This window comes from Sinohyriopsis cumingii, chromosome 3 (assembly GCF_028554795.1).
Source record: "Sinohyriopsis cumingii isolate HCF-2022 chromosome 3, ASM2855479v2, whole genome shotgun sequence".
Classification (NCBI taxonomy): domain Eukaryota; kingdom Metazoa; phylum Mollusca; class Bivalvia; order Unionida; family Unionidae; genus Sinohyriopsis; species Sinohyriopsis cumingii.
The window spans coordinates 143839509-143858540 of NC_142963.1; the positions used below are offsets into that span (position 1 = coordinate 143839509).

General features: G+C 35.9%; 1 protein-coding gene across 1 annotated transcript in view; it reads left to right on the forward strand.

The window, feature by feature from the left end:
* The window catches only part of LOC149804012 (sortilin-like), a 97464-nt gene that overhangs the window by 44086 nt on the left and 34346 nt on the right, over positions 1–19032 (forward strand). The window contains exons 12-16 of the mRNA XM_089953900.1: positions 284–386; positions 5622–5698; positions 11075–11351; positions 13205–13328; positions 14716–14790. Coding sequence (XP_089810026.1) covers positions 284–386; positions 5622–5698; positions 11075–11351; positions 13205–13328; positions 14716–14790 — 656 coding nt within the window. The remainder of the gene's footprint in view (positions 1–283; positions 387–5621; positions 5699–11074; positions 11352–13204; positions 13329–14715; positions 14791–19032) is intronic.

Here is a 19032-nt window from a genome sequence, read left to right on the forward strand (position 1 = left end):
GTGGATACATAGAGGGTTATTAAACAGAGGGCAGCTAGAGTGCCTTCATAGAGGATTATTAAACCGAGGGCAGTTTTAGTGGCTACATAGAGGGTTATTAAACAGAGGGCAGCTAGAGTGCCTGCATAGAGGATTATTAAACCGAGGGCAGTTTTAGTGGCTACATAGAGGGTTATTAAACAGAGGGCAGATGTATAATGTACCTTTCATGCTACTTTATTCTTTGCAAACTAGGTTGGGAAATTGCCCCAGAATAATTAATACTGTAATTGTTTATCAACAGGAGTGCTACTTACAGATTCATGGGCTGTACAGCATATCCAGAGGCCTTCAGACTCAGCTGCCTCTCAGCAGCGCATCAGCAACTGGCATAGTATTGGTTCATGGTAAGTGCTGAGTTAGTAACTGTTATATTATTGACCTGTGCTAAGACTTCCTATGTTGTCTGGTTGAATCTAAATGAAAATGTTGCTGATCTTGCATCCAGCCAGCTTTAAAATCTTTTTATGGTTACTCCACCCAAATGGAAAGTCTTGTCTATATGAGAATTTCACCAGAAGGCTTCTTGTGGTGCCCAGTTGGTTCTGAATAAAAATGTTGCTGATATGACATCCAGTATTGAATATTGAAAATCTTTTTATTGCTGCTCTTCCAGAATTGAAATCAGATGCGGGAGGTCGTGGTTTTTGATCCCTGGCCAAGTCATACCAAAGACTTATAAAAATGATACTAACAGTTGCCTCGCTCGGCGCTGAGCATTAAGAGGTTAGTATTATGACTGGTCAGCATGGTGTCAGGATAATGTGACTTGTTGGGACATCATGCTACATGTCTGCGGCCTGATGCCCCAGTGCTAGACATCACTATAAACCGCCACACTGCAGACATCATAGCAGTGTGACTGAAAAATTGTTAAGGCTATGTTAAAAATCCAAATCTCACACACACACACTCCACTTTAATCATGGAGAGGATCTTGACAGCCATAAGGTCCACCATATTTAAGACATTTGAAGGGAAATGGCACATTTTCACTGATTGGTTTCAGGTTAATGACATCACACCACTCTTAATCTCCTTCCTTCAGTTGGCTAGCTTCTTTCATTTTCTCTTTGAGGACAAAAATTAACACATCACAATCAACATCATGGTTGAGATAATATTTGCCACAACAATTTCAGCCTTTCCAGGCCCCATTTGCTCAGCTTGTTCCCTAAATTGAACTTCTTATGGGTCTTGACATGGTTCAACTTGCCTCTGTTTAAGCTCCCTGTCTTCGACATCACTTAAGCTGTTATCATATAAAACTTGCTTCCAGATAGACCTAGCACGGTGAACGAGCTGCACATTCTATTCACACATCCAGATTACATGCAGTTTTCTTCTGATGGCTCAGTAATACTAACTACATTACCCAGTTTCTTCTCTAAGGAAAGGTTAACTATTCGCCCACTCTCCTCAATAGACCCATCAAGAGAGGCAAAGCTGCAGAATCCATTTGCCATCTTTGGAGCATGGAGATTGTCTCTGGCATCGGTCAGAGGCTCTTCTACAGATTAGGACTTGAAGCAAGTTGTAACCTGAGAAGTACTGGCCATTCGACTAAAATGGGTTATTAAATCAGTGATGTCTCTGTTTGAGACATGGTGCAGTCATTTGGATGGCACACCCAGCCTACTTTCTCCTGCTTCTATGTATGTGACATGACCTTGCAACGGAGAGAGATCAATCTACCATGTATAAACTGAATCCTCCAAACTGAGTAGGTGAAACATTAAAATATATCTGAGTTATGTATAAGCCATCCCGTAAGTCCAGCCATATTGAAAAATTGTGTTATTGCTATTCCATCAGAATGGATGTTCATCTTTATATGGGGTATCAGTACAGGATGTCAAGGGGGTTTTCATGTTAGGCATGTGATCTTATCTTTAATGATCTGCAGAAACATTGTATACCAGTACTTAACAAGAACACTTAAATTTTCAAGTTTAGACCTTTTCCTGTGGATAAGCCGACCTCCCTTCTTCTAGTCTTTTATTTTTTCCAAAATTATTCGGCTTATATGCAGGTTCATACAGTAGTCTTGCAACAAGTGGCTGCCCAGAAAGTTACCATGACCCATTCATGACAGCACAAACTTTGTTATGGGCATGGCCTGATAACTTTATCTGGATTCACCTGGAAAACTTCTGCAAAGAAGGCAAAATCCATGTGCATGACCCCACAGGGATTGCATTTGTTAGATCTAATCATGTTGCGTTCATGTACAAACCTAATCCGTTCAGTAGAATAGTCATAGTGCTCCTACAAGGTGGCATGGCTAGAGGTTGGATGCAGATATATTTCCGCTTCCTTTTACCAATTCCCCTAAAGTTGATGTGATCAGGTACTGTATTTAATGGAGAATGGCAATATTTTTAGTAAATTATGTTTCACTAAAAACTAATCACATTACTATCAATCCCTAGCACCCTTTTTGCAAATGCAAGCATCAGGTTATAGATTGTGCTCAATCTTAAACTGGTAGACATCAAGGAAACAAGAAGCCACCTAGTGGAGAAGTAATCTGTAGGAGTTACTTCCCTTGATCTACATGGACTACATATTCTCAGAGGAACATAATTTGTATTTTTTTAAAGATTCATTGGCGTCATTTTTGTGGTTTTGTAAAAATTACATTTTCATCAGTACTTAAATTCATGGATTGTGGAAGGGGTCATTTTGTGTCCACAGAAGATCACTGTTCATTGAGTCTTTGAATTCATGGATTGGGGAAGGGGTCATTTTGTGTCCACAGAAGATCACTGTTCATTGAGTCTTTGAATTCATGGATTGTGGAAGGGGTCATTTTGTGTCCACAGAAGATCACCGTTCATTGAGTCTTTGAATTCATGGATTGGGGAAGGGGTCATTTTGTGTCCACAGAAGATCACTGTTCATTGAGTCTTTGAATTAATGGATTGTGGAAGGGGTCATTTTGTGTCCACAGAAGATCACCGTTCATTGAGTCTTTGAATTCATGGATTGGGGAAGGGGTCATTTTGTGTCCACAGAAGATCACTGTTCATTGAGCCTTTGAATTCATGGATTGTGGAAGGGGTCATTTTGTGTCCACAGAAGATCACTGTTCATTGAGTCTTTGAATTCATGGATTGGGGAAGGGGTCATTTTGTGTCCACAGAAGATCACCGTTCATTGAGTCTTTGAATTCATGGATTGGGGAAGGGGTCATTTTGTGTCCACAGAAGATCACTGTTCATTGAGCCTTTGAATTCATGGATTGGGGAAGGGGTCATTTTGGGTCCACAGAAGATCACTGTTCATTGAGTCTTTGAATTCATGGATTGGGGAAGGGGTCATTTTGTGTCTACAGAAGATCACCGTTCATTGAGTCTTTGAATTCATGGATTGGGGAAGGGGTCATTTTGTGTCCACAGAAGATCACTGTTCATTGAGTCTTTGAATTCATGGATTGGGGAAGGGGTCATTTTGTGTCCACAGAAGATCACCGTTCATTGAGTCTTTGAATTCATGGATTGTGGAAGGGGTCATTTTGTGTCCACAGAAGATCACCGTTCATTGAGTCTTTGAATTCATGGATTGGGAAAGGGGTCATTTTGTGTCCACAGAAGATCACTGTTCATTGAGTCTTTGAATTCATGGATTGGGGAAGGGGTCATTTTGTGTCCACAGAAGATCACTGTTCATTGAGTCTTTGAATTCATGGATTGGGGAAGGGGTCATTTTGTGTCCACAGAAGATCACTGTTCATTGAGTCTTTGAATTCATGGATTGGGGAAGGAATCGTTTTGTTGTCCACAGAAGATCATTGTTCATTGAGTCTTTAAATTCATGGTCTACAGAACCACAAAATTGAAGCAAAAACAAAAAATTGGCATCCCATGCAAAATAGTGATTTCATAGTATTTTGCTTATGGTAAGTACTGTGTCATCAACTTGTGTAGTATTAAAAACTCAAGCTAAATATGTCATACATTTATTTTGGGGTTGCTGATGCAGAATATAAAGTTTTTTGTTTTGTTTACGTTATTTCTCAAAGACATGAAGTTCATTCTCCATATGAACAGTTATCTTGATTACCATTTAACAGGACATAATCAGTGCACTGGTAAGCAATCATTAGTCCAATATTTTAATTACTTTTTATCATATGACTATCAGTATATAACTTTTTTTAATAATTAGTCAACAATTCCAATCTCCATTCAGACCAACTATTTATCTACAAAGATGTCAGTGTTATTAAGATAAACTAAACCGTAGAGCAAACTTTGAAGGAATATGTCACTTATTGTTTCCCTTGTGTAAGCATGGTTTGAAAGAGATGTCATTTTATTGATAGGAAAGTCAGTGTTTGCAACTGAGGAAGCAGTAATGTTAATTTTTTGAAGTTAAAATTCTTGCAAGTCAGGTTTGGGGTGGATAAACACGTTTCTAGTTGCTCACGTATTTTGACTGCTCAGTACAGACAAACCAGTTTGTATATGCTAAGCATTGCTGTGTATTCATGCATTAGAACTTATTTTCAGCTGTCTATTTCATGCATTCAGACCTGTTTTCAGCTGTGTATTCATGCATTAGAACATATTTCCAGCTGTCTATTCATGCATGAAAACCTTTTTCCAGTTGTCTGTTCATGCATTAAAACATGTTTCTAGCTGTCTATTTATGCATTCAAACCTAATTCCAACTGTCTTTTCATGCTTTCAAACCTACTTCCAACTGTCTTTTCATGCTTTCATGCCTACTTCCAACTGTCTTTTCATGCTTTTGTGCCTACTTCCAACTGTCTATTCATGCATTAAAACCTATTTCCAGCTGTCTATTCATACAATGAAACCTATTTCCAGCTGTCAATTCATGCATTCAGATCTATTTCCAGCTGTGTATTCATGCATTCAGACCTATTTCCAGCTGTGTATTCATGCTTTAAAACCTATTTCCAGCTGTGTATTCATGCTTTAAAACCTTTTTCCAACTGTCTTTTCATGCTTTCGTACCTACTTCCAACTGTCTTTTCATGCTTTTGTGCCTACTTCCAGCTGTCTATTCATGCATTAAAACCTATTTCCAGCTGTCTATTCATACATTGAAACCTATTTCCAGCTGTCATTTATGCATTCAGACCTATTTCCAGCTGTGTATTCATGCATTCAAACCTATTTCCAGCTGTGTATTCATGCATTCAAACCTATTTCCAGCTGTGTATTCATGCATTCAGACCTATTTTCAGCTTTCTATTCATGCTTTAAAACCTATTTCCAGCTGTGTATTCATGCATAAAACCTATTTCCAACTGTCTATTCATGCATTCAGGCCTATTTCCAACAGTATGTTGATGCATTCAAACTTACTTGCTAGATTTAGATTTCAGAATTACTTTTCGGAACCTGCTGGACTTGAAGCCAGCAATATGGAAACAAACAGCAAAATCCCATTACACTTTTCTGGACAGCTTTGAAAATTCCTGGTTTTATATTGTAATGAAACTGCCAAATATCTTTTGGTGAGTTATATTTTTTGGTGAGTTATATCTTCTGTAAAATGAAGAGACAAAAGACAGTTCAGGCAGTCATCATTATTTATGTTGTTTTCAGGTAATGTGGCAGATGCCCTGCAGACAACTGAACCAGATGTGTTTATTTCAAGTGATGGAGGATACAACTGGAGAAAGGTATAGTGCAGCGGAGACAGTGATTCGTTTTCTGTTTTTTATACTACATCTGCTGGTATGTAACATCAGTATTATGTACACCATATCTGCTGGTATGTAATATAAGTGTTATGTATGGCATATCTGCTGGTATGTAACATTAGTGTTGTGTACACTATATCTGCTGTTAATAACATCAGTGTTATGTACAGCATATCTGCTGGCATGTAACATCAGTATTATGTACACCATATCTGCTGGTATGTAATATAAGTGTTACGTACACTATATCTGCTTGTATGTAACATCAGTGTTATGTACAGCATATCTGCTGGTATGTAACATCAGTGTTATGTACACCGTATCTGCTGTTATTAACATCAGTGTTATGTACACCATATCTGCTGGTATGTAACATCAGTGTTATGTACAGCATATCTGCTGGTATGTAACATCAGTGTTATGTACACTGTATTTGCTGTTATTAACATCAGTGTTATGTACAGCATATCTGCTGGTATGTAACATCAGTGTTATGTACAGCATATCTGCTGGTATGTAACATCAGTGTTATGTACAGCATATTTGCCAGTATTAGCATCAGTGTTTTGTATACTATATCTTGCGGTATGTAATAACATTTTGTATACCATGTATATAGGATCATTGTTTTGTATACCACATCTTGTACTTAAAATCAGTGTGCTTTTTTTTTTTTTAAATACCATATCTTTTGGTTTGTAACAGTGTTTCTTTGTAATACTATATTTGCTGGTATGTAAAATCATTGGTTTTTGTATACCATAACTGATAGCATGTGACATAAGTGTTTTGGTGCTGATCTGATGTCCAGTATGGTTGACACAGCAGCTATCTTCAAAACCTTATCAATACTCATTAAGAGCAGAAAGTCATGTTGACATGTGGCTTTCACCAGAAGATTGCTACGATGTCTATGAAAATGGTGCCATCTGTACATCCAAATATGACCACCACAGTGGCTGTATTGAAAATCTTAATGCTATAAAACACATTTTTCACCAGTTTTAACACTTTACAAGAGAGTAATTTATGTGTATTGGCAAAAATGTAATGAAATTTAAGATGGAGATAAGTAACTTATACTAGTATAAAGTTTTCATGTTTTATAGTGAAAAATACCAGATTTTTTCACTGGACCTTGCTGCCTGAGACTTACTCTGCAGCTTGAGCTGATATTGATCAGAATTTAGTTAGATTTTTTTTATTTAACATTGGTTGACTAATGGAAGACAGGTAAAGTTTGGCAATTTAACAGAGTTTTAGGAATTTTTAAATCATTTTAAAGGTGCTGTACCACAGAATTCATAATTTTGTAAGAGAATAATAAAATAAATGAATATATAAATAAATAAATTGGGTTTAGAATCAATAAACTGCGTTCATTCTGAATTGTTTTCTTTTCTGCTAATACAGTTACTCATTTCAGGTTATATTTATGACTCTAAACTTTCTTTTAGTTTGAATTATGTTCTCAGTTTTATAGTATTTATAAAACTTAAATCTTGCACTAATAAATTGTGCAAAATTTTATTTCCTAATAATTAATAATTCCTAACTTTTTGAGCGTTAAAAAGCTCTTTTGTTATGAAAGCATTTTGGAATCTTCCTCTTTGGCATTTAGGGCATTTTAGAATTGTTTGGAATTTTTCTTTATGACATTTGGGGCTTTTTGGAATCTTACTTTTTGGCATTGCAGGCATTTTGAAATCTGGCTTTATGGCATTTGGGGCTTTTTGGAATCTTTCTCTTTGGTATTGTGGGCATTTTGGAATCTGGCTTTATGGCATTTGGGGCATTTTGGAATCTTACTCTATGGCATTGCAGGCATTTTGGAATCTGGCTCTATGGTATTTTGGTTTTTTGGTATGATACCAAACATATGAAATAATTGTGGACAATTTTTATTTTTGTTTTATGGTAGCCATTTTGGCAGTGAGAATTAGAAATCTGCTGTAAACTTATTATGGTTGGTCTGATGAATGAATCATTTGTAGTGACATTTGCCAAAGAACACTTTTTTTTAACCAACATGGTGCTGAGTAAAGATTAAAATTGCACTTGCTGTTTGCTCTTGTTAAACCATAAAAATTCTACATTATTTCTCTATGTAGTCATGCATTAAAGTTGAATTAAAATAGTCCTGTATTATTCAGATTTAAAATATTTGTTTTAGAAATATAAATGTTTAAAACTATTCAGTAAAATCTGTGTAATGAATAGTACGTCAAATAAGCATGAAGAGAAATTAAGGGCAAACCGGCCTTGTGGTATTTTTTTTATCTCCAAAGTAAGTGCTCGTATATGTATCACAAAAAGTGAGTGCAAGACATTAGACAAATAACTTATTCCTACCATGCATGCTTGCTTATAAGGTGAGTCAGACTGCAAGCAGCATGGACTCTGATCTGCCATCACATAATGTGCTGGCTGATTATAATGTTTATCCTACTGATTACAAACTGCAGCAACCCAAATCTCTCGACAAATTATGTCAGGGAAGTATGCATTTGGACTTCACTTATAAGTGAGTATATATGGTAATTATTTGATACATGAAGCATTTAAACGCTTTACTTTAGTAATGCTGTTTTCATCTTTAAGGGCTGTTCCATTAAAACATACATGGGACCCAGGGAAGGCACTTTTATAGTGGGGGTACTCACCCATAGATGCAATTTTGAATTTTCTTATCTTTTTATTATGGTCTCTTTTAATCAAAGTAACCTGGCATAAATTTTAAAAAACTGCCTTTGCTGGGTACCATGTATGATTAAGTGGAACAGCACTAATCATTTATTATTGGTATGCCTTACAGTTGGATGTCAGAATGGTCTACTGTGTTTACCATTCCTGAGCACGTCCATCTCGCCAGTCTGAGTGGATTTGGGTTTCAGGCTTGGCCAGCATGGGTTCAAATCGTAGGCTCAACCAATGTGGGTATGTCAGAAAGCTTGCCAATTGCTTTCCATTGATTGGTGGTTCTTACCAAGGTTTTTCTGGGTTCTTCCTCCACCAGTTACACTGGTTGCCATGTTTAGTCTTGTGTTCAGAAAAAGGGCATTAAACCTACAACAACAACAACAACAACAACAGTCTGGTTGATTTGGATAAATGTTGAAACTTTCATTGCAATTCAATTCACTATCACTAAGTGCATATAAAAATAAGTGGTTATAACCTCCGCAAAATTCAAGAATTGGCATTTATGATTGATTGATTGATTGATTGATTTAGATTGTATAATGCATACATGCCAATCATTACATTTTTGGCTTAATCATTATGCTTTTATTCACTAAATTAAGCCATACTTGTAAATGTATTCGGATTACGCATTTTCAGTATATCCCTTTTCCAAAAAAATTAATTTGTTTTTTCATTTTTATTAATATCCCGTTAATCCCACAGACCATATTGTAGAACAGATGGCTTCTATGTAACTATGACATAAGAGTATGCTTGTCCGTAGACTTGCATACATTTTCCTAACAGTATTATATTCTATTTATAGCAGATGTCCTATTTCCAAGAAACAACTTTCAAACTTTTGATCTCGGATTCTATTTGTAGCAGCATTATGGCTTAATTAGGAGAGAACAAACTGGTGTTCTAACTTTTAATCTTTGCTCCCAGATTCTTTGTTCTAATTCATATCTGGTACAGAACCAGTCTGTAGGTATTTGGCACTATGAGTCAAGTCAGATTTATTCTAGTCGATGCATGTGTTAGAGCAAAATTGTTTTCAAATAATTTCACAGATGGATTAGGAAAAGATGAAAAACCGATTCAGAGATGAATACATGAATTACACAATACAGCATTCCATTCTATGGCAGCTTCATGCCCCTTGCAGGCTGTGTGGAAAGGATTTTAATATTGGTCATGGTGGTAAAACAAAGAAACCTTGAATTAGCTGGTTTTACTAACTCAAGTACTAAGGTAACTTCTTTATTTTACAGCAGAACTAAATTGTGGACATGAATTTGATAAATGCAGAGGTGTTCTGTATCGAGCTCTTAATAAAACATGGACTACCCCTAGCGGTAGAAGACTACATTGGTCCTTTCTTCAAACGTATGTTTCCTGATTCCAAAACTGCAGAAAATATGCATGTGCAAGAACAAAATCATCTAATATTGTTAGGTGTTTAGCAGAAGATACTTCACTTAAAATTGCAGAAGCCATGGAAATTGGGCCGTTAATTACAACAGACAGGAGTTGTGATTATGATGACAAAAAGTTGTACCCAGTCTGTGTAAGAGACTTTGACAACAAAAAGGGCAGAGTCAGAGTGCTCTTCTTTCATGACCAGAATTAACAGTATATTCCACTGGAGAAAACATTTTATTTGCTTGATAATGCTTTGAATAAACATAAGTTGGCAGAACTGTATGGGTTTTTTAGCTGATACTGCATCAGTGATGACTGGAATTCATAAAGGAGTTGCATTCTGTATTTTGAAAAATGTCTCCATCATTGTACATACCAGGTTGTCTTTGTCATATGATGCACCATGCTGCTGGAAAGTCTGCTGATAAATTAGAAGGAGAACTGAAGTATCAAGTTGGCACTCTACCTGACAATGTACTTCATGCGGACAGAGTTGATTTTTTGCATTTTATTTCCTAGCTAAAAGACCCAATAACTGGAAGATATAAATTTCCTCTTCTTTGTCAGGTTATGAAAGGAATATTGGTTCTTTACCATTTTAATGCTGACTGTGAGAGATTGTTCAGTATTGTTAACAAAAATAAAACTGAATTCATATCCAGGCTCTCTAATCCAGCACTTAGTGCTCTAATGGTGTGCAAATCTTTCATAGTCTCAGCTGGTACATAGTGTTTTGAAATGTAATGTGAGTCTTTTGCTTTTTAAAGCTCAAAGTGTTATAAATGAAAACTTGAAGCAGGGACAAATAAAATCATTTTGTACATATGCTCATTGAATATGTATCATGTTATTTGTGGATTATTCTTTTTCTTCTTGGATTACTCTTTTTGTCCACTTGCATGACACATTCTCGTTGTCAGGGGTTGGCATGTATGATAATGTTACTCTAGACAGGAAAGCAATTATTTCAGGTTGAATAAAGGGTATTGTGTGACAGTAAGACAAGTTGTATTGAAAATTTCAGATTTTATGCATTTTTTATTTTATCTGATAGAAAAATGCAGAAACATGTATTAATTCATGTTAAGTTGCTATTTCTTCTCTTGAGAATGCATATATTTTTCTTACATGGGAAAAAAAATTGCCTTCATATATTTTTGGCATTAGAATTGGCTTCACACATGAACAAATGAATGAATGAATCAATGAATGAATCAATGAATGAATGAACTCCTTTCACTTCAGGCACTGACTGGGCATCACATGTATCAAATTGCGGACAGTGGTGGACTTCTTGTAGCCATTCCTAATCCAACAAATGAGCCTAAAGAGCTAAAGTTCTCTACAGATGAGGGAAATTGCTGGCATAGTTACATTTTTACAAATGAATCAATTCATCTGACAGGGTTACTTACAGAGCCTGGAGAAAAGAGCATAGTCGTCAGCATTTGGGGCTATAGAATGTTGGACAAGAAATGGGTGTCACATGTTATTGATTTCAAGAAAGTCATCAAAACCCAGTGTAAGTGTAGATATTTGTCTGTCTCACCTGCCTGCACAGATAACGAGACTAACAAATATTATTCAGTAAGACAAATAAAGGTTATTGAGGAGTTAAATTAATTATGATGGTATTTTGGCAGAGTCTGTAGGAAGGTGTGATGCTTCTAAATACCATATTACCAAAAGGGAAAGATGAAGGAAAGGCATAATTTTAGGAGGGTTGTACCTTCTGCGAAAAGACTGGAGTGGAGTTATGACTGCTTAGAGCATTGTTTTTCTTTTAATATAACCATTTGTGGGAAGGCAGGCACCACATGCATGAGTTATTTCCCTTTGTTTAGTATCGTAAAGTTGATCATTTTTACCATTAAAACTTAAAAGTTATAGTTTTGAATAATTAGTTTCATGACATTTAACTTGCACAACAGCAACATTAGCCGTCTTGAATCCTGCTTGTACAACCTATGAAGAAAATGTGTGATTCTTTTTTGTTCCTGTACATGTTATTGTTTTGTATTCTGAAATGGATTCATTTATTCTGAGATGATGGTTAGTTTACCTGGTCAAAGGCTGTTTGAGCTTATGTTAGGTCCTGTGTGTCTCATGTATCAATATCCATCCTTCCATCATAACTTGTGTATGAACATTCTCTAGCCTTCATTTCCAATCTGATTTTGATCAGACTTCTTATGTAAGCTTTTCTCATCAAGATCACAGTTGAGTACGATAAAAAGTGAGATCCATGCATAATAATGAAGTGATCTTGTATCTGATTGATTAAGCTTAAAAATACTGTAAAGGCCATATTTTATGGATGAGAACCTTTTTTTCTGTACATTGTTATTCTGTTTGCATTTTCTATGTTAAAAGTGTATATTCTGGATTGCATCTTTACAACTGCCAATATTAGCTTTGTTGTAAATTTGATTTGTCATAACCAGGCAGATCACCATACCATCGTCAATGCTTCAGCCAACTTAGACCTGATACAATATGATGTGGTTCACATCACTCAATCCTCATAAAACCTTGGCTTTATGGGGGACCCCATTTGGGTCACTGTTGCTTTTTAGAGGAAGATTAAATGAAGTTCTGAGGCAGGCAACTCAGGAACAACAGCACCAACTCACCGCTAAACTCGCACAGGCATTACAAAATAGTCAGCCCCTGTCAGTGAAGAGGGACATTAAGTGACCTTAGGACAAGGGGTCTTTAAAGTCAGATGTGAATCAATATAGGCCCAACCCAATGCCAGGGAACAACAGTCTAGCCAAGATTGGTGGAAACCATACAGATGCTTTAAGAAACCATTTATCCACCCCTCTCCCCTTTCCTCCTCTCCCTATAACAGGAGATATTGCCGCTTATTGGGCAGTCTTCATATCAACATACAAATCAGACACATTCTAAGTGGTTAGAGCATCTGCCTCAGCTGCAGGAGGTCACAGGTTTGAACCTGTGAAGACATTATGTGATTTTTTTTTGTAATTGTTTTGTATTCTGAAATGGATATATTTATTCTGATGTGATTGTTAGTTTACCTGGTCATTGGCATATGTTTCCAAACAATACAGGAACAAGAAGCCCACAAGTCAGGTTGGCATATTCATTAGGTCTTTATTGTGGTGGTATTCTTGATCGTAAGAAAAAAATTAAAGATTATATAAAATTAGTTTACTTTGCTAATAGATAAATATTTTAGAGTGCAAGTTTTAAATTGTCACATTATCAGCACTTAATGCCATTGAAAAATGTTTTTTACCATTTTGTCATCAGATAAAAGATTAAATCAATTTTATAAATAGGGAATCTAATGTAATAACTATACAGACTTTGTTGCCTCCCCTTGTAACTCTTCATTGTTTGCAATAGGTGGAAATAACGACTATGAACCCTGGATTGCTCATATTGAGAGTAGAAAGGAGGAAGGATTAGATATATCTGGCTGTCTACTTGGAAAGAGGGAAACCATTATGCGACTTAAGAAAGACAGCTGGTGAGATTCCAGAACTGAAAATTTCTCCTTTTATATGCTACATGTCTACGGCATGATGCCCCAGTGCTTGACATCACTATGAACTGCCACATTGCAGACATCATAGCGATATGACTGAAACATTGATAAATTACGTTAAAAATCCAGATCACATCACATTACATTCTCCTTTTATATTATTAAAGAAAGAGCCAGCTTTTAATGTGTTACTCACTGGTTCTAAGTGTCAGTATATAAAGTTTTTTATATTATACCATTTTAAAGTTTTGTATATTATACTTTTCTAAAGGTTTGTATATTATACTGTTTTAAAGTTTGTGTATTGTACCATTTTAAAGTTTTGCATATTGCACCATTTTAAAGTTTTGCATATTATAGCATCTTAAATTTTTGCATATTATACCATTTTAAAGTTTTGCATATTATACCATTTTAAAGTTTTGCATATTATAGCATTTTAAAGTTTTTGGATATTACACCATTTCAAAGTTTTGTATATTATACCATTTTAAAGTTTTGCATATTGCACCATTTTAAAGTTTTGTATATTATAGCATCTTAAAGTTTTGCATATTATACCATTTTAAAGTTTTGCATATTATACCATTTTAAAGTTTTGCATATTATAGCATTTTAAAGTTTTTGGATATTACACCATTTCAAAGTTTTGCATATTATACCATTTTAAAGTTTTGCATATTATACCATTTTAAAGTTTTGCATATTATAGCATTTTAAAGTTTTTGGATATTACACCATTTCAAAGTTTTGCATATTATACCATTTTAAAGTTTTGCATATTATACCATTTTAAAGTTTTGCATATTATAGCATTTTAAAGTTTTTGGATATTACACCATTTCAAAGTTTTGCATATTATACCATTTTAAAGTTTTGCATATTATACCATTTTAAAGTTTTGCATATTATAGCATTTTAAAGTTTTTGGATATTACACCATTTCAAAGTTTTGCATATTATACCATTTTAAAGTTTTGCATATTATACCATTTTAAAGTTTTGCATATTATAGCATTTTAAAGTTTTTGGATATTACACCATTTCAAAGTTTTGCATATTATACCATCTTAAAGTTTTGCATATTATACCATTTTAAAGTTTTGCATATTATAGCATTTTAAAGTTTTTGGATATAACACCATTTCAAAGTTTTGTATATTATACCATTTTAAAGTTTTGTATATAATATTTTAAAAAGCAAAATACTTGAACCAAATGAGTAAGAAAACCAAATTTTAAAAGACAATCATTTATTTAAAATATCCACACCTAGCAGAATAATATTTATTGAGAATGATGATAAATAGACATTGCAATTATATAAAAAAGATTTTTTGGCTCAAATACAGTTATGTTTATGTTTCAGGTGTTACAATGGTTATGAGTATGAGAAAGAATCAACAAACAAAACATGTCAGTGTACACGGGAAGATTATGAATGGTAAGAACCCTTAACATTATGACAGCCAGATTACTTTTTCACCTAGCCCTGATGTAGGTTATATCTCTTTACAATGGGCCTGAGGTCATGTTGGCTAAAAAAAGATACATTAAGCTGAAAGGAATCGTTGGATTTCTTAAGAAGAACTAAAAATGCACAGATTATGCATGAATCTAGTCACACTTTCAAGTAAATAAAAACTTCTGTACAGCATACAAAATTGTAATTGCCATAATTAACGTCACACAATTGGAGCCTTTCAGTGCATATAGATCCATATTATTTGTAATAGTCATTTACTGGCATTTGTTGATTCCTGAATTTTTTATGCATCATCAGTAGGAGTGGTAATGTACCAACACAAAGAAAACAATAATACAGTTCAGTCTATTTCCCTGCATTGCTTCTTGTAAGCATTGAAATCCAGGCATGATGATGTATCACAGTGAATCCCTTTCCTTGTTTTGAAAAGCCAGCCTTATCAAAGGCTTCTCATTTGTTAAATCACTTTATATCCGGTCTGTTGTTCTTAATAAGGCTCATCTGATGTGAGCAATATGCAAGGAACCAGTCCACCCACCATGCCCCTACTTTACTGTGCATATTGTGGTGGGTACCAGTCTTACCCATCATGCTTCATTTAACAGTGCAAGCTGTGGCATTTACCAGTCTTACGCTCCATGCCTCGCTGTTCAAGCTGTGGTAGGTACCAGACTTATCATGCCTCACTATGCAAGCTGTGGTAGGTACCAGTCTCAATCACCATTCCCCACTATTCAAACTGTGGCAGGTAGCAGTCTTACCCACCATGCCTCAGTGTGTAAGCTGTGGCAGGTAGCAGTCTTACCCACCATGCCCCACTATTCAAGCTGTGGCAGGTAGCAGTCTTACCCACCATGCCCCACTATTCAAACTGTGGCAGGTAGCAGTTTTACCCACCATGCCTCACTGTGCAAGCTAGGGCAGGTAGCAGTTTTAACCACCATACCCCACTATTCAAGCTGTGGCAGGTACCAGTCTTACCCACCATGCTGCACTATGCATACTGTTGCAGGTACCAGTCTTACCCACCATGCATCTGTGGCAGGTACCAGTCTTACCCACCATGCTTCACTATGCAAGCTGTTGCATGTACCAGTCTTACCCACCATGCATCTGTGCCAGGTACCAGTCTTACCCACCATGCATCTGTGGCAGGTACCAGTCTTACCCACCATGCCAGCTGTTGCAGGTACCAGTCTTACCCACCATGCTTCACTATGCAAGCTGCTGCAGGTACCAGTCTTACCCACCATGCATCTGTGGCGGGTACCAGTCTTACCCACCATGCTTCACTATGTAAGCTGCTGCAGGTACCAGTCTTAGCCACCTTTCATCACAGAAAAATTGTACCAGTTTGGAACATATTTAAAACAAATTACTGTTATTATTATCCTATTTTGAGGATTTAATTTAAAAATCTTTATTTAACCAGTATAATCAGAATAATGTGATATAAATTCAGTTTTGTTTGAAAATGAAAACATCTGTATTAGGTTGGGGAACATGAGAGTAAAGAAACTCCCAGTGAATTTCTTCCTTTTGTTTTTTATATGCCCTCATATGCAAATCTGATGAGATCAATATGTAGGCTGTGGTGAGTACCAGTCTTACCCACCATGCCTCACTATGCAAGCTGTTGCATGTACCAGTCTTACCTACCATGCCTCACTATGCAAGCTGTTGCATGTACCAGTCTTACCCACCATGCCTCACTCATAGCTGCCAACCCTCACGAATTTGGTGTGAATTTCACGACTTTTTCAGTGATTCACGGATTCACGCCGTAAGCCAAAAATTCACGAATTTTCCAATCCTCAATTATTTTAAATCTTTAATAAAATAACCGATTTCCTGTTAAGCGCTAGTCGTGATATTCGCAGTTGCCGAAACGGTCCGGTACTGCTGGTCACAATATTAGTAGATCTACAGCCGATTAGTACAGTTGGCCCAGTAACAAGCATTTTAGCCTCTTTTAATCTATATGTATAAGAGTAGTTTTACAAATGCTTTTGAGAGAAACTGGGGCTTAACCGGAAATTTGCTCCGCACATGCATCAAAACACTGATTTGAGTTACCGTTCTGCCTCGCATGTAAGATTTTGAAAATGTCTTCACCACCAAGGAAAAAGAAATGTATTACACAAAAAGTGAAGTTTAATTTGGAATATATCAAAAATTGGCCGTGCATTCTGCCATTAAACATTGATATTCATTCATGCTTCTTGCGCTCAGTGTGTCATCGCAGAGACGATGTGAGGAAGAATGTCGGTTGCAAAAAAACACGTAGAAGTTGGGAAAATTAAGAATTCGCAGATTTCATCTCTGGAATATTTTAAACCATTTGCGGCAGACCTGCAGGCTACCAACGCTGAAGCATTATTTGTGAGTTTTCTTGTCGAACGCAGTCTACCTTTATCAGCTGGAGACCATGCTAAACATTTGTTCTGACAAATGTTCCCGGACTCGAAAATCGCTTTTTTTCCTGTGGAAGAACCGAAAATGCTGCAGTTCCTGTGTATTACTCACAGCAACAGTGACAGCGTAAGAATATTTTCTTTAGTGAGGAAAATTAAGACAGACTTTAGGGCCTCCTTAGCTGCAGAAAATTTGTCAGCAATTTTAGTCCCCAAGATCAACCTGCAGGCAATAAGTCGGAACTGTTTAGAAAACAAATTTACGATCAAGCAGTTGAGGAAGTTCAAGTCTGCCACAGTATAATGTCTTGATAAATAAATATTTCTACATATGTGTAGTGTTTTATATTTATTTTGCGAATTTGATATAGTGTAGTATTGACGGTCGGAGTGGTCAGAGTGGATGGAGTTATTGTCATGGTTTTTTTCACGAATTCATGTCCAAATTCACGACTTTTTATCCCTATTTTCACTAATTGTGAGCCTGGAAGGTTGGCAGCTATGCGAGTCACTATGCAAGCTGTTGCATGTACCAGTCTTACCTACCATGCCTCACAAAAATGTTGCCAATTTAGAATAGATATTCAACAAAAATCTGTGTTATCTCAGCCTGACAAAAAGAACCATCCTTGAACTTTTGGAAGAAACACCAGAATATTGTGATATAAAGTCGGGGCCATTTGAAAAAGAAAACATCTGAATTAAATAGGGAACATGCAAGTTTAAAAAATTTCTAGGAATTGTTTCCTTTTGTTTTTTTGTATAAACTCATTTTGCTATGGTTCATGTCCATCCATCCATCCATCTTGTTAGAAAACTTGCCATTCAAACTACTTAACACAGACAGATAAAATTTTGATAGCTTATAAGAATTTCAGGTTATTACAGTAATTTTCCACTTTTTCAGTTTATGAGAAACTTTTGACAAATCCTTATTAGCATAATTCAACAAAATTCACATGAGATAAAATAAATATTCTTTGCATATATATTCATGTTTAGGATGAACTGAGAAGATTTTATGACCCATTTGTCAAGTTTTTAGTTGTTACAAAGCCATGCAAGCTTATAGTATGGCCTTTCATCTAGTCCAACAACGTAAGACGACATCACCCGATATTTTTGTTCTGGGGGATGATGGGTCTTACTGCCTAACTAATGCGCTGTGTAGTGTGTTTTGATGTCGACTAACACTGTAATGAAAGTCACATTTTCAGGAATATCACACACAACTGGCAACCAATAACAACACTTTTCTACAAAGTAAAGTTATAATGTTTTTGCCAGACTTTACTTACCCTGATGTCTTTTCTCTAATAATTTCAAATTCTCACAAAAGAAATGGACCTGTTTTCAAGTTTCATTGGCCTACATTTCAGTTGTCTGGAAAGTGATGAAAGCCGATAATGCCAAAATTGGGTTAAGATGAAATATTATTCTTTAATGAAACGAATAATAATATATTATGCCTATTGGAACTGTAAGCAACGTTTTGTTTTGTTCAAGAAACATATCCACCACATAAACCTACTTAAACATACTTCACATACCTTGACTACCGTCGCAGTGCAACAAAATTCAAATGTGTGTCAGTGGAACATGAAAATGCATCCATTTGCTGGTGTCATATTTTCATTCTGCCAGGATAAAGACAGCACAGTAAGTATATTAATTATACATAAATTAGTGGAAGAGTGTTGATATAGGCTGTCAGGTGTGTGAGATATTCCTGAAACTTTGACTACTCAATTCCGATGTCAATGAACAGGCTATACAAGGCCATTAT